Raw genomic sequence first — 17,355 nt, 5'->3', positions numbered from 1 at the left:
TGACAGCTGTCAAAATAAAATACTAATAAAAAAGAAACTCCAGCTTGAAAGACCCTGTACTCGAAAGATATGTTTTCTATATTTTGAACTGACGGCTGTCAAAATAAAATACTAATAAAAAAGAAACTCCAGCATGAAAGACCTGTGCTTGAAGGATTATATTTTCTAATTTTTGAACTGACAGCTGTCAAAATAAAATACTAATAAAAAAGAAACTCCAGTTTGAAAGACCCTGCACTGGAAGGAAATATTTTCTAATTTTTGAACTGACGGCTGTCAGAATATATATATTTTCTAATATCACCGAAAAATCCACAATTATGAGATATAGATTTTTTGTCCAAATCTTCGCCTAAAAAACTTGAGTGAAATTGTAAATTATAGATTTGCTGCCTAAAAGCTAAAAACGAAACGGTAACCTCAAAAGCGCTTTATGCTCAAAGGATAGTGCATAGAAGCCTTCCATCTACCCCTTTCAACTGCATTCGTATTAAATATTTTGCAGCAGCGTAGTTTGCACTGAGCTTTCAATCATTTCTAATACTCTTAAACGGCTGGTTGTTTACATTTTCCTGATTAAAATTGATACCCCACTATTTAAACGCATTACATAAGTCAGCCAGCAGCAGCAGTATAAGCAGTACATTTACATATAATTCGAATATGCAGCGATCAACAGGATTTGATGACAGTATTAAGCGCAGTAAGTAGCCTGGCTATGAGAACTACTTTTTGCAGTACTCCTACCCCTCGCAGCCACCAAGAAATTCATATGTACGCTTGGAGGCATGAAATTGACACATAAATATACCCACAAAGTAGTAAATACAATTACAAATGTATGAGTGTAATGTATGTTTGTGTGGGCTAGCACCGGAGTGAAGCAAGAAGGCACATTTAAGAAGTAGACTACGCAGTCAGTTAGGCAGTCAGTAAGGCAGTTAGCCGTCAATACGGGGGAGTTTGGGTGTGGGCACTTCTACTGCTGCTCAAACCACAAGCAGTCGCACGCTAAGCAATGATTACCAAAAAATGATATAATCGAACGACCACCAAGCAGTCATTGGCCACCCCCCCCCAAGCTCTCCTACCACAACAATATGCAATTACGATTTGCTACAAACAACGAAAACAGCAACAACAATAAAATTTCATTGTCCAAAAGTAAACTTACCATTGAGGCTTAGGCTGTCGTATTGCTCCGTTTGTAGAGGCTCACGATAGATAATCGGATCACTGCCGCTGAAATCGGCCACAGTGCCGGAGTATAGCTCGTTATCTGCAATAGAAGAAAAGGAGAGGTATAGAATGAGTACAAGTGGGGAATACACAACCATAAAAAAATATATATATATAAAAAAAATAAGAAGAATATGGCGCAATAAACGATTTGAGTGATGAGTGGTTGGCGTTGTAATGATTTGCCAAGGGTTGAGTGAATATAAAGATGGACTTATTGTAATGAAAAGAATAAATGAAGAAAAAAAATAAAAATAAAAACACACGAAATGAATGTAACATAAAAAGAAATGAAAACACGAAAAGAAAAACAAAAAAAAAAAAAAAAAAAAACATGTAATGAAACTACATTTAAAATGGTGGCAGCAACGACAGGATTTGCTGGACATGCAAATAATGCACAAAACAGCGGATTGTGAAGGCATAAAAATATAATCGAAATTACAGCAATAGGGTGCAGTTGGAAGCGGTTGAAATGGTAATGGATAAAACACTCGCTTGAGTACACTTATAGCTTAAGGAGTAGGAGAAATGATTGCATTTAGTAGCAGCTGCCAATAAAGTGGGAGAGAAAAAAGGGAATTACCATAAAGCAAAGTAAATCGATTTTGTGTGCGAAACGGCAAACAAAGTAGATTAGTTTTATCACATTGTGATTTATTTTTTGTTGTATTTCTTTTTGCTTGTGCAAAGCTGAAAGCAAAATATTGATTTTACTAGTGAATAAAAATATTGTATTAACAGAGATCTTTTATTGTAAATATTTAAGCTGATAAAGTATTTAATGGCAGTGAGCGCTAGTTTCACTGAGCCAGCCAGCAGCATGTTCACAATTTCATGAGCTTTTATGACTCAACCACTACGCACCACTCCGCAAAAAAAAAACTGGTTACATTAAGGCGCCTTTTCTATAAGCAAGGAAAGTACTTTTTGCACTCATTTTGCTTTGAAAAATATTTACTAAAAATATTCTCAGGTGAACAGTCGAAATGGAGTTTGACAAAATTATTGAAAACTTTTCGGCCATCAATTTTTGAAAACCAAACTTGACTAGTCTGATTATGATTAGCCGAAGGAAAGCAAATCAGTTTAGAAAGTTACTTTAAATTTAAAAAAGTTGAACTAGCATATTTTCCTGCCTTCCCACTGTATCATGCAAGTGTTGCTGTGCGATATTTTTGGTCAATTGGTATCAAGGATGATAGATTTGCCAGGTTTGGCCTTCAGCAGTGGTGAACTGAGCGAGTAAGTTTGGCTGTCGCATAACCGGCAAGAATGATAGAAACAAGATTGCGTCCATCAGGGAGTGCGTGACGTCATGTGTGCCAAGTTGTGCAGTGTTGCCAACCATTTGCTCTTCGCAATAAATTTAGTGCTTTTTTATACCCAAAATGCGAAAATTTTTAAGTTTGGTATTTGTTTCTTCTCGCTTTTAATTAAAAGCTACCGAAACTGTAAGTTAAAAGAAACTGTATTATTAAACAAAAGAATGTTAAAAAAGGTCACTCTGAGAAGATTTTAGTGTTAATGCAAATTTGTTGATTCTTATAAAGTTTGATATTTTGAAAGTGCAAGTTTAATTTGTTGCTCCTTTTAAGGTTATGCCAGAATATTAAATATTCTTCTCTCAACTCTTCTTAACATTGAACACCTTTTAAAAAGCGTTTGAATTTATTAAATGAGAATTAAAACCATAGAGGTGTAATCGTTTCATTCGGTCCTCAATCCTTAGTGGGACATAGGGCATCAAGAGGCGTATTCATAGTAAAAATAAGCAAAAAAAAAACCAGAAAATACTGAAAAAATCATAACGAGATATTTACAAAAAGAGTACCTTATTTTGTTACATAACCTGAAATATGGCAAATAAGTCGTTCCCTTAGCAAAAGAGTTTATTTTAACAAAAAAAACTTGTAAATTAAATTGTACACATACATAACTCATTTATTAAAAAAAAAACAACCCACATTTTAAAGACAATTTGTCACACATACAAAATTCTTTAAGTAATTCAATAAAAATTTTGGGATTTTATTTTCTTTAAATGGGCATTTTAGTGCGTTTTTATATCCAAAGCTTGGCAGCACTGCAGTAGCGAGAGAGAGAGATTTGACTGCTGAAAGCAGAAGAACACCAACAACAACTGCAATCGCGGGCAATGCGACCAGATGTTAAAAAAAAGTAAAGCTAAATAAAATTGAGTAAATTATTGAACTAATTTTTAAAAAATGTATATTTTACAAAATTAAAAATTATAAACATTGCCTTTAATTAGAACAGGCTAGAAAAATGCCATGAAGAAAGAACTAAAGCTCCGAAACTAAATAACAAAAAAAAAAAAAATGCTAAATCCAATTACGAAATTGGTAATCTGGCCATACTGGTACTAAAACGACGTAACCCATTGTCAAATTCGCTGAGAGCAAAGGAACGGTACCACGATAGGCGCCATCTCATTATTCTTTCCATCATGCATAACTGGGTACTCAGCAACAAAATTCTGCGCGCTCATTTCACATGTATTCCCACACTCGACCAATCCGAGTATGATTGATTTCAAGGTTTGCTCTTTAACTATGGTGAAATAGAAAATTCTGAGGGGAGCTATGGTTTCGGCAGCCGAATTCTACACGATCACTTCACACGTATTCACAGACTTGTCCAATCAGTCGTTGCTCAGATAGTAACGAAGCATTGTCAGTGAAGGTTGTGTTGATTTGTTTTCGTATATCACTAACACAATCTTATTGCTAGGCGAAATTTGCACCATAATTTCACACATATACACAAACGTCCAATCAGTTGTTGTTCAAACGGCAACGAAGAACATTTTTGGGTTCATTTTTTTTCATATATAAACAATACAATTTAAGTTTTTTTGTAAAAACGCGCCAAGTAACGTTGGCCTATCAGCTGATTCTGTTAAATTCGCTCAGAGCCGAATAACGGTCTGCTAAAGAGCACACCTCTAAACATCTTTTCACCATGCGTGAAATCAGTCATTCAGCCGGCAACGAAGCAATTTGAGAGCAAATTCGCTGAGAGCCGTTTAATGGTCTGATATAGGCCACACCTTCTGAATTTTTTTCACCATGAATTAATGTGGCATATAATATAAATAAATAAAATGTTGATTAAAATATCATAAAGATTTTTTAAATTTATTATATGATGTATAATTGTTATGGGAAAGGTACTAAATTCTGCTTTTCAAAATTCTTTTGGATGAAAATTCTGTAAAAATCAAAAAAAAAATTCTGTCCAGCCTAAATTCTTTTGGTTCAATATTCTGTATTTAAAATTCTGTATGATCAAAATGATGGAGAACTGAAATTCTGTATATTAAAATTCTGGAATCAAAATTATTTTCGATCAAAATGCTGTAAAAATATCACCTAATAAGCAGATAACCTGATAAGCACGCTTACCTGAATAGCACATTTATTTTATGAATAATGGAATCCTGATTTTATAGAAACAATGGTATATATACATACGTCAATTAAAGATAAATTCAAAAATTCATTCAAACCAAAAGTTATTACATTATAATGGAGAAACAATTATTATATTGTATTATTAAATTTTTAGCAATTCGCTTTAGAAAGTCTTTTTTTGTTATTCTTTTAATTCTGTTGTTTGCTTCTACAGCCTTCTTCGTTTGACTAATTTTGTGACCATTTTGAATTTTAGCTAGTTGTGCTTTCGCACAACCCAGCTCGCCTTTTAGATCATTAATTAGTTTGTACAACCCTGAGTTTCGTTTCCCAACAATAACTTTTAGCCGTCGATGCCAAGCCTCAATACTGTTTTGCGTTCTGGGGAAAGCGATATTGGACTCATCGTGCACTGACCAAAATTTTGGTGGGTATTTTGGTATACAATGAAAGAATGGGAATTGATTAAAACAGTTAGGTATTTGAACGAAGTATACAGAAAATATTGCAATTATTCTACAATATTTTTTAGCACGGTTGCTCGAATTTCATTCACATTGTTTCTGAATCTATAAATACATACAAACATATGTACATTTGCTTTATGTAAATCTGTTTTGATAATATAGGAAACCATATGGGTCAAGACAAGTCATGTATTGGCAGTATTTTGTTTTGCAAAACTCTATATTGAAAAATCGGAAGAGCATATGGATAAATAAAAAAAGTGCGCACTTTTTTATTTTTCCATATGCTCTTCCGATTTTTCAATACAGAATTTTGCAATGCAGAATTTTGACAATACATAATTTTGATTTACAAAATTTAAAATTACAGTGTTCCGCAATACAGAATTTTAACATTACAGAATTTTGCATTACAGATTTTTGAATACAGAATATTGAATACAGAATTTGAAATACAGAATTTTGAACCAAAATCATATTGTACCCAACCCAATTGTTATATATTATTTTTATTATATATAATTTTTATAAATTCCAAAACGGCCCCTAAAGTCCCTAAAATTCCCATCTTCGCATAATATGGATTTGTATATGAAATGTTTTAGAAGCACTAAGTATCAAGAAAATGTCAAGCTAATAAGAGCTCTTGCAAAATATTGTAAATTTTCTTGACTTATTGTGTTTTATTTCAACACAAAAAAAAAAAATTTATTACACTACTTAAAAACACAATAAAACTATTTCCAGCTTTTTTTTATATTATTATCATATTTTTTTTGTTTTGTGAAAAGTTTGATCTCTTTCAACCCTTGCAAGGCCATTCCTGCATATTTCAGTGATAGCATATTTTTTTCCATGATATAATGAAATATCTTCCTCTTAAAAAAACTACATTTGAAGGCTAATGAAGCCAAAATATTGCCTATTTCACTGATATGTTCGGTTTTACATATTTGAAAATATTTATATATATATATATATATATATATATATATAATATAATTAGCGCGTACACCCTGTTTTGGGTGTTTGGCCGAGCTCTCCTCCTAATTTGTGGTGTGCGACTTGATGCTGTTCCACAAATGGAGCGACCTACAGTTTCAAGCCGACTCCGAAAGGAGATATTTTTCATGAGGAGCTTTTTCATGGAAGAAATACATGCCATTGCCTTCCGAGGGGCGACCGCTATTAGAAAAATGTTTTTCTTCATTTTGGTGTTTCACCGAGATTCGAACCTACGTTCTCTCTGTGAATTCCAAATGGTAGTCACGCACTAACCCATTCGGCTACGGCGGTTGAAAATATATATGCCACTTAAAAAGACCTTCCCTGCATCCCAAACAAATATTTTTTGATTAAATTTTTCCACTTTTTTTATAGCTTTGAACCCACATTTTTAAAAATATCTTTTGCAAGTTAAAAATGTGAAAATATTCGCAATTTTCATTGTTTTTTTGTGTTTTTTTCTTATAAAAAATGTAGGTCTCTTTAAAACGCACCCATTGATAGTAATAACGTCAAATATTAGATTTTCTGCAATTTTTATATTTGACATTTAAAAAAAAATTGTATGCCACTTAAAAACACACCCCAGGGTAATAAAAGCAAATATTTTTCGACTAATTGACTTTTTTAAATACAACTACACCTACGGCTTGAAAAACGCCCAATGCAAGCTAAAATCGTCGAAATATTAGCCATTTCATTGAGTTTTGTATAACAAAAAAAATTGAAGTCTCTTTCAAACATACCGGTTGAAAGCTAATTGTGCCAGAATATTGAATTGTACTCTATTTCTATGTTTAACATTTCTAAAAAAATTGTATGCTACTTATAAAGACAATCGTTGCAGGCCAATACATCCAAATATTGTGCGATTCACTGATGTTTGTTCTATGTAAGAGCTTTGAAAACACTACTTAGATTATCTATTTCATTTTTGTTGTTTTTTTGTTTGTTTATCATGTTCATATATATTTACAAACAACCTCCTGTGCTTTTAAAAAATACACCCGTTGCGAGAAAATTAAGCTAAAATATTTAGTATTTTCTTGTTTTGTATTTTCCTTGAAAAAATTTAGGTGGTGCTTAAAAAATCCCCCGTTGCATACTATTATAATTAAACCAAATATTGCTCGATACATTTTTTTTGCCTAAAAAAACCTCTCTAGCGCTTAAAAACTCTTTGCAAGTTAATGGAAACTGTGTGAAACTGACATTTTATTGATTTTTTTGTGTTTAATAATAAAAAAAATTTGGTGGTTCTTGAAAAGGCAGCCCTTACAAACTCTTTTCAAGCTAACAAAATCCAACATTGCTATTTCATCGATTTGTTTCTTTGTGATTTATATTTAAAAAAAGTCCTGTGCTTCTTGACGAAACACCCCTGACAAGTATACCAAGCCAAAATATTGACAATTTCACTGAATTTCAGAATTTTATAAAAAAACATTCCATATCTCTTAAATAAACACCCGTTACAGGCTAACAAAACCTAAGCCATTTATCTCCGAAAGCATCTGTTGGAAGCTATCAAAGAAAAAAGAAAATATTTTTTTGTGTTTTACTTAAAAAAAAATTCTAAACCACTTAAAAAACACCCGTTTAAAATTGAATTTATTAATTATTACTTATCTCAGTTTAGTGAATGAATATTTATATTTTCCTTATCCAATATATTTTATATATTAAGATACTCAAATAAGATCAAAATAATAGGAACAAAAGAATTAATAATATAGTTCAGTATATTATATATCAAATTATTTTTTTATCAAACACAGATTGCATTGGAGAATAATTAATTTACTTTAAATCATTCATTTAAGTCCCTACTGATGAGAAATTTTATTTACTTTAAATCATTCATTTAAGTCCTTAGTGATGAGAAATTTGCTTATGCGCACTCTAAGCACCTCAAAGTATGCAGCAATACGGGCAGTCTTCATGTTCATTGAACATTATCTTTTTGGCATGCGATACTCTTTTTCTTATCGCTTTTAGCTATTCTACGAACTCACTTAATTGACATTTTGCCATTGCTCCCACACTCCGAGACATGTCATCAATTGACTTCAATGCCCGCTCCACTCTCATTTGTTATATACAGTCCCCAGGCCTGTCTCTCCCAGCGCTCTTCTACTGACCGCTCGCCTAGAAACGGATAGCTTCACTTCAATTCAATTCAATGCAATTCCATTCAATTTTGGGGCATATTGGCACTCTTCATTGCATCAGTGCATCGCTCTATTCGTCTACAACAATTCTATTAAAAAAGCTCAATGAATAGTAGCAACTGACATAAGAGCGAAAATGAGAAAATAAATCAAAATAAGGAAAAAAAAAGAAGAGCTTCAATGGTTGGCAGCAACGGAGGAAGGTTGCTGCACAGGAACGAACTGACATTTATATCTGATATACAGTAAGTTGACATTTGTAACTGCATAAAATCATTTGTAAATATTGAGTATGAAAATCTTTCTCTCACTCTCATGCACACACCTACTCACACGTGCACGTTTATTCGCTTCTATAGAAGAACTTCATTTATTCACTTCACACAAACTTGAAGAGTCATACAAAGCGAAATTCCAACAGATAACCGATTGTAGGCATGCAGATACGTGTATGTGTGCTTGCATGTACGAGTGTATGTATGAGTGTACGTAAGCAAATGGCAAGCATTAAACATGCGTGCGATTCCCCTGTATAAAAAGAAATCCTTCAAGATGCTTGAATGGAGTAGCATTTAATATGCAGATGTACGAATATGTGTCTGTGTGATTATGTGTCAATCTATTGGAATGTATGCACAGACATATGCGCATAAATAATATATCTACCCAGTAGAGAGTATGTAAACATTCTACACCAGATAGTGTTATTTAAACAAGGTAATCATATCGAAAAATCCTAGTTCGTAATGACATGAAGTCAGTGCGCTAGTAAAATACCGTTCAAATTACTTTGTCAGAAATTACTTGCTTTTTTTGATAAGAAAGTTATATAAGATACTCTTTTAACCGATCATCTAACCGGAAAAATTCAAAGTTTGGTAAACAGATGTATCCGGCGTATTCTGAAGGTGTGGTGGCCAAACGTCTTCAGCAAGGATGAGTTATATAGCGACTAGCAGGCAATGATGCACCAAATAAAATTACTAAAGTAGAGGTGAAGGTGGGCACACACTATGAAAATATGCAACGAATGTCTGTCGACAAACTCCTGATTGAAACCACGAGGGATCCGCAAAAGCGGCCGACCTAAGACTACATGGAGAAGATCGCTACAAAAAGAAATCCATGAATGTGGGAAATTATGGAACGCACCAAAGTTGATAGCCAAAAATGCTTTATTGGGGCCTTATGCTCCATTGGGAGATAAACGAAATGTTGTTGATGCTGATAGATGCATCAACGCATCACGTTGATTAGAGTATTAGCTCAGCAAGATCCTACGACAGGCTCGTCTATCATCTTTCGGGACCACAGCTCAAAGCAGAGAAGAAGTCAAAGGCCATGATGTGTCACAGGCTGGTATCCATTCATCCTTTTGCTTTTCAATTTCTATATCCTGAAGCTGCCCCAACCACCAGAGGGAGTTTTACTGGTTTCCTATGCTGACAATTGTTCGATAATGGCGTTCGGAATTGACATTGATGACTTGTGTGAACGTTTATCACGCCCGCCTTTCTCGCTTTTTCACTGCGAGGAATCTCCAATTTTACTTCACTAAATCCTCTGTGACCCACTTTACCACCTGGACGAAGGAGGTCAAACAGCAGTTAAAGGTGAAATACCACCAAAATATTAGGTGCCCCTTTCGACAGTTTACTCTCCTTCTCCCAAACTACAACAAAGTCCTCAAATCGCTAGCCCGCAACACTCGGGACAAGTTGCAAGAAATGTTGCTGGTGGCATTTAATGCAATTGAAGGTCGGTACTAAAATACGCTGCTCCCATCTAGTCACCTGGTACTAGTGATTCGCAGTGGACATCCCTGCTGAGATTTGCTAGAGCTTGAGCCACTTCTTAGACGAGTCAGCAGACTGCGACTACTGGGACGGACAATATACAGACAGACATTAAACGACATTCAACGGGAGACTATCACCACCGATTGCCATTAGCGCAGTCCAACCACTATCTCTTCCGGCCGAAGAAGTTCAGCTGCCTCGTGAAACTCGCTAACTTTGGCACAATTACAATAGAACTTGATGTTCTAGCAGGCTATACAGAATCGGCCCCAACATACTCAATACCGGTATGTGAAGATATCTCGGACGATGCTTACCACCTATTCATATGACCTCTCAAACCCATTCACCTAGCACCCCTCTCCCTTTGGACCCAACTTGCCGAAACAACACGTTTTCTGGGCCCACCGTTAGATGAGTTAGACAAAGGTGACCGGTGACTGCACTGCACTACCAGGATATGATAAACTGCTATAACAACGACAACAACTAGTGCGAACTCTACAAAGATTCGAGGTCATCTTTCTATCAAACATTTGAAGGAACCTTTCATTGGATGTTGTAATCGTTCAAGCTTCTGCACCATACGATAGAACGGGAACGATGAGAGACTTACAAAGTGTTAATTTTGTTCGTCGAGATAGGACTTTACTACTCAATTGCCTACTTAGTCCAAAGTAGCACAAGGTTGCAAGCGGGTACAACAAATTCCTAGCAATTGGTGTCAGAAGTGGGATTGTAGAACAGCATCGTAAAAATAGCAAAGTTAATATTCAGCATCTTAAAAAGGAATTGGAATAGCGTAGCTTATTAACTACTGGAAACGAAACAGACTTGCAAGCACAACTAAGCTAGGCTATGGAAGTAGAGGGCGTCGATGTAGACGCATACGAATTCCAGCTGGAAGCTGAGGAATTGTCGATCATAGTGGAAGAGAAGGCAGAGCCTTCAGGACCTTCACTAGACATATCCATGAGATTGATGATGGCTGCAATACCAGAAATGTCATCGCGAACATCAGCGCAAATGTCTTCGCAGATGTCAAAAAATATAGTCGCAAATATCATCGGAAATGTCATCCGAAATATAATCGCAGATGCCACAAATCTCATTGCAGACATTACAAATGTTCACAAGGTTGTCGCCGAAGATAGATGCGCAGCTGAAGGAACAGTATATCCAAATTGAAAGCAGAGATGACTCCTATGATGTCACAATTGGAAACGATTGAAGCTGAGGTAGATGCATTGAAGACTCGCCTCTGTGAATTACTATTAAGTCGTCCGAATATTTACACCACTGGTCACAGAGTAAAAGCCACATATTTCGAGGGTCCAATATTGAAGCTCCAGTTCGAAACAACAGCAACAATAAGTTACTGGAGTACTGCAGATAAAGATGCTTTGTATTGGATGTTTCGCTTAAGAGTTCCTCCACCGAAGTACTGCAGACATTGCCAGAAGCCGATCGCGGTAACTGCGAGAGTCTGATGACAGCAGTAGAGAGCCATTATGGGAGTGACTGTAGGCAGCAAATATGCCAGATGGAACTGGCGAATCGCTACCAGAGATCTTGTCGGATTAAGCGACAGATATTGAGCGGTTGGCACATTTTGCGTATGCGAAAGCAGCAGACTTCATTGAAAAAATGAGACATGACGAGATCCGGACATGTAACAGGCAGCATACTCAACACCGAAGAGAGGGGAAGTTTGCTGAGATAGTGTCTTTTGCACTGACACAGGCATTACGAATTGGTAACAATACCTTAAACTTTATTTCTTTATTAGTTTACTTACGAATTTATTTAATTTTTTTCCCTGCGGGGTACTTACAGCAGCTACCCATGTTTTACTCAGTACTTATGCCATGTCTGCAGCCGTTGTGAAGGAACAGGGGTGGAGAGAGCAAATAGATACTTTTAGCAAAATTCGCATTTTACGACGCACTTTATTTTCGACAAATGCAAAATTCACAAAATTTAATTAAGCAAAAGACGAACTTTTCAAGGATTTCTTTATTTTGCACAGCGAGCTGCCTTTTCCACCAATATAAAGACTTATGTATGGACCTATAAGCATACATATGTATGTACATATCTGAGAGCATATAAGAGTATCAACATACAACGACACACATACATACGTGCATAAATATAGGGAAACCGTGGCATGCCATGAAAGCGAAAGAAAATGAAGATGGACGGTGGAAATGCGGTTAGTTGCCGCAGTGTAGAGAGGTGAGTTGGAAGTGGGATTGGTAAAAGTTTTGGAACCTTTTGAATTTAACTTTTACAAAAGCAAAGTGACTTCTTAGTTGTCTGTTGACTGTTGTGTGTGCTTTTGAAATCTGCATAGTCGGCAGGCAGCCAGTCAGTACTGCACTTTGCCGCCTTTCACTTCACCTTCAACGTCGTCTTCTACTTTTGCTACTTTTCAATTCCGCACAACTCAGTTGAGTTGAGTTGAGTTGAGTTAAGTTCAGTTCAGTACGGTTCAGCTGAACTGCCAAAATTTAGTCGAGTCGGCATCGTTTTCAACCAACCAACAACTGTCAGGCAAAATGTAAAACTGTCTGGCATTGGGCTGCTGTGTGGTGAAGAGTGCTTTGGTGGGATGATGAAGTGCCTACGCACATACATACATACATGTGCATACATATATGGATAAATGGACATACACACAAAAGAAGAACGGCGTGAAACTGCAACCTAGTAAACCAATAATAATCTTTGTATTTAATAAGAAGAGCAATTAAAATAAGAAGCCTACATGAAAAAGTGCAAATTTGTAAAAAAAGAGGAGAAACAATATGTCGATGTTGAAAATTTCAAAAAATGTTATTTCTTCTAAGTAAAGGGTGACTTTTTTGGCTATTATCTTTTTAAACAGTTGGATTTGGCTTGCAAATCATTGAATTTTATTATAAAAATGCGTGTTCTGTTAAGAAAGTTTAAAGTCGAAAAATTGTGTTCAGCGACGAAGCTCATTTTTGGATCAATGGGTACGTAAATAAGCAGAATTGTCGATTTTGGAGTGAAGATCAGCCAGAAGAATTGCAAGAGCTACCAATGTATCCAGAAAAGGTCACAGTTTGGTGAGGTTTATGGGCTGGAGGTATCATTGGACCGTACTTCTTCAAAGATGCTGCGAATCGTAACGTAACTGTGAATGGTGAGCGCTACCGTGAAATGATATCCAACTTGTTTTTGCCCAAAATGCAAGAGCTTGACTTTCATGAGATGTGGGTTCAGCAAGACAGAGGCACATGCCACACAGCACGCTTAACAATGGGACGTTCGGGACCTGTCAATTGGCCACCCAGATCGTGCGATATAACGCCTTTAGATTATTTTTTGTGGGGCTATGTTAAAGCTCATGTCTATTCAGAATATCCTGCTTCATTTAACGCACTGGAAGACAACATTAAAGCATTTACATGTGAGAAACCGGCCGAAACATTGGAAAGAGTATGCCAAAATTGGACTAAGCGGATGGACCATTTGAAGCGCAGTCGCGGTCAACACTTGCATGAAATAATATTCAAACATTAAATTATATGGACTGTACTATCGGTTTAAATAAAAATTTCATGTATTTTTCTAAATTTTACGTGTTTTTTTTTTGAAATTTACGTGTTTTTTTATGTGCCAACCTCACCCACTCGAAAGGAATGGGGTTTGTATTCAGTATTCACAGAAAAAACAACTGCACTTTACACTGATGGACTGACTGGATGGAACCAAGATGGATTGCGGCATCGACGCCGAACACCTCGAAGCTTCCAAGTCTTTTCGCCTGGGGTATTTGGAATAGAAGTTCTCGGGATAAGGGAACCTTGCAGGATAGTTAGAAACCATCCACAACAACTATCAGAATTATGCAGTTTTTCAGATAGTCAAGCAGCCATCTTTGCTTTAAAGTCAAATATAACCAATTCAAAAATTGTCAGACAATGCAAAGGAGAACTCAATGCTTCAGCGCGCGTGAGAGACATCACTCTCATCTGGGGACTTGGCTATAAAAATATAGAAGGAAATGAGAAAGCTCATGAACCGGCAATACAGGCGGTACCTTATAGCAAATCCGAAGCGGTGGAAATAGGCTGCACCCAAGGCGTGCGCAAAAGGGAGATCTTCTCGCTATTCCATAAGCAGGCTGTTGACAAATGAACTAACATGAAAACCTGCAAAATAACTAAGCAAACGTGGCCCAATTTCAACAAATCCAGAACTGACGAGTTGTTAAGAAAATCACGAGTAGACGTATTCAGAATTACATCAACAATAACCGGCCACTGGCCTTTGAGAGAAAATGCCAGAAAGATACGGTGGCGATTGAAACTGCAAACAAGAAGAATCTAAGCAAACAGTATTTCACTACTTGTGTGAGTGTTCAAGTCTGGGTGATCTATGACATAGAATGCTGGGAGAATTGTCGATGGTTAATTTGAAGGAAATTGCAGAAAATAAATTAGACTGAACTTGAATCTGCCTATGCCATTCATAGTCAAATCAAAATGTCATCTTTTGTGCTAATTGGGTCTGCGCTGTGTCACTCAAACAAGACCACCACCATCACCATGTCCCAACCTAAACTAATCTAAGGATGGCAATTTAATTATTTTGAAATCTAGGGTTATGGGTTTCCGATAGAAATGGTTCGAATCTAAATTTAAATAAAAAAAACTGTGCATTCTCGCAGCCTAGCTTGAAAGAAGTTCTCGAAAGTATAGAAAGAGCGGCTGAATACAAGGTTGCCAATATTCGACGGACCCATCTGGCAACCCTGTATCTTTTGACAGAGACGTCAGATCGGTTAATGACATACCGCGTTGGAAGCTTCAGTTCAAGCAGATTTTTACCATGGAACAGTACACGCCACGCGAGCGCTCCCAAATTGTTGAAATTTACATTCAACAAAAGAAGTCAATTGTGAAAACTCAACGTGAGTATAAAAAATGAAATAATGTGAAAAGTGCGCCTTCTAAGAACACAATTAAACGTTGTTTGGTGATGCTCTTTCTAATCCAAAGAGACCAAATTGCTCTTGTACGGACCAGTGTTGAAACGTCGCCAAATACATCCCAAAATCGCCGTTCCCAGCAGTTGGGCATTGCCCGGACCACTTTACAACGAATTATACGCATTGATTTGCATTTATTCCCGTATAAGATTCAATTGACGCAAAGATTGTTGCCTCGTTGATTGGAATGGGTCCAAAGAGTCATCGAAGTCCGTCGGATCCGTCGCATATGGGCAACCCTGTATATGGGTTAAAAACAAATGAACTTTCAACTTCATCGGATTCTGTCAGACACAACGTGGGTCCAGTACTCAGAATTGGTGATATCAACTTTGTAGTAGTGAAAGAATTAAAGTACCTAAGAATAGCCATTGATCGCCATCATTAGCTTCACATTCTTTGGCAGACCGTAGCTGCCGCAGCCACGTTCCTCCATTTAACTCGAACATTAGTTAGTTTCTTCCAATCGGGAATGCTCATTGTCCTTCGATCATTTACGACCCACCTTTACTGCGGTCTTCCTCTGCTTCTTTTTCCCTCCGGTGTTCTGTGATACGCTATGCCCATAGCTGTGTTTACGGGCATTCTTCTAACATGACTCAGCCATTTTATTAGTAATGAATAATCAGGACAACAAAATTTCCGTAGAAATTGGTCACAGAATCTTTGCGGTGAACCGCTGTTTTTTTTCTTTGTGCAATCACCAAAAGAGCCGCCTTCTAGGCAGAAGATTTCCCTGTACCGCTCAATTATTATTCTCATCTCGCTAAGCGATAGCGAAACCTCATCACTCAGAGGTGCGAATAAACAGAAGTTGCTGATCTATGAGAAGAGAATTCTGCGACAAATCTTTAGCGCGAAAAATTTTTAGGCGAATGGCGGAAGGGCTACAGTCACGGCCTCGAAAAACTGTACGTGCGCTCGTCTGTGTAATAACCACAATAATGATCAACCGACAGAGATGGAAACGTCACATATTACGTAGAAATACCGATTACTCATCCCGAAGAAATATTCTTTGGAATGTACCACAGACAGAGAAGAAGGAGCTACCCGTCGCTCAGATGGATGGACTGTGTAGATCAAGGTTTTTGGGATTTTGGGCAGGTTTTTGGGATTTCGGGCATGAAGAACGCAGGGGCATCAAACCGAGACACTTGTAGGCCTGTGCTAGAGGAGGTGAAGATCTGACCAGAGTTGTCCAGCAAACAATGATGGTGAGGATGACGCATGCCATTATGCATGAAACATTTTTAGATTATTAAATAAATAAATAAAGAAATATAACCACTACTCGGCACGATGGCCCACCCTATCAGTATCAATAAATTTTTTTTATTATATTTAAATGCATTAAGAGGTTACTAATTTTTGAAGAATATAAAAAAATCCCCGTATCTATTTCGGCATCCCGAAATGGCAAAAATATTCGAAACTTCGGGTTCAAGTATTGGCATCTATTACTCCTATTATTTCTTAAGACAGATTCTTGATACAGGGAGATCCCCAAATTACATTAAAAAATCCCGAAACCTCTGGATTAATAATGATCTTCAGGACAGATATCCTTTATCTCTATTAAATCTTAGAACAGATTCTTATCAAAAAATTTCTATGTTATTGTTTAAAAAAGGATCCCGAAACGGATGATCAGAGCTGACCTTCTAGATCATGTGGCCTAACACCACTGAATTTGTTTCCCATCGGCAGATTGCCTGAAATTAAAGGTCTAAGTCAGCTAACACACAACCACCTGTGTAGTGAATGAGAACGCCTTGAGGACCTCGAACCGCCGTCTTTATTGTTGGCCCAAAGCTAGCCGTTAAGGTCAACAGTGCGACCTACTCTAAATAACTCTCACTGAATATCAGCATACGGTCCGTCGATCACTGCAGCGACTTTCAGGTTGACCTAACAAAAATAGCAGAAGCTGTTTTCTGGTTTGGAAGTACCCTCACTTTAATACAGACTATCGCAATTTACTCTGACAGTCAGACAGGCTGTTATCACATCTCTGCAATACAATAGCACCAGCTCGGAGGTAGGTTAGGAGCTTCTTGAATGAGCTGAGAGTAAAGTTACCAATGTAGGTCCTCAGACACAAAGATACCCCGAATGAGCTGGGACTAAAGTGAAGCATGCCACAATTAGTAAATTCTGCTTATAATGCGGCTGTTGATCTTAGTGTAAGGTCGGGCTAAGATTGGCTTTCAT

The 17,355-nt window shown here is 36.8% G+C and overlaps 1 protein-coding gene across 1 annotated transcript in view; it reads right to left on the bottom strand.

Annotated features, from left to right (window-relative positions):
• Positions 1–17,355, bottom strand: part of LOC128863719 (semaphorin-1A) — a 272,319-nt gene that overhangs the window by 92,689 nt on the left and 162,275 nt on the right. The window contains 1 exon segment of the mRNA XM_054103025.1: positions 1,175–1,279. Within this exon segment, the coding sequence (XP_053959000.1) occupies positions 1,175–1,279 (105 nt within the window).

This window comes from Anastrepha ludens, chromosome 5 (assembly GCF_028408465.1).
Source record: "Anastrepha ludens isolate Willacy chromosome 5, idAnaLude1.1, whole genome shotgun sequence".
Taxonomy (NCBI): Eukaryota; Metazoa; Arthropoda; class Insecta; order Diptera; family Tephritidae; genus Anastrepha; species Anastrepha ludens.
The sequence above is the reverse complement of the archived record's forward strand: the minus strand, read 5'-3'. Positions and strand labels throughout refer to the sequence as shown.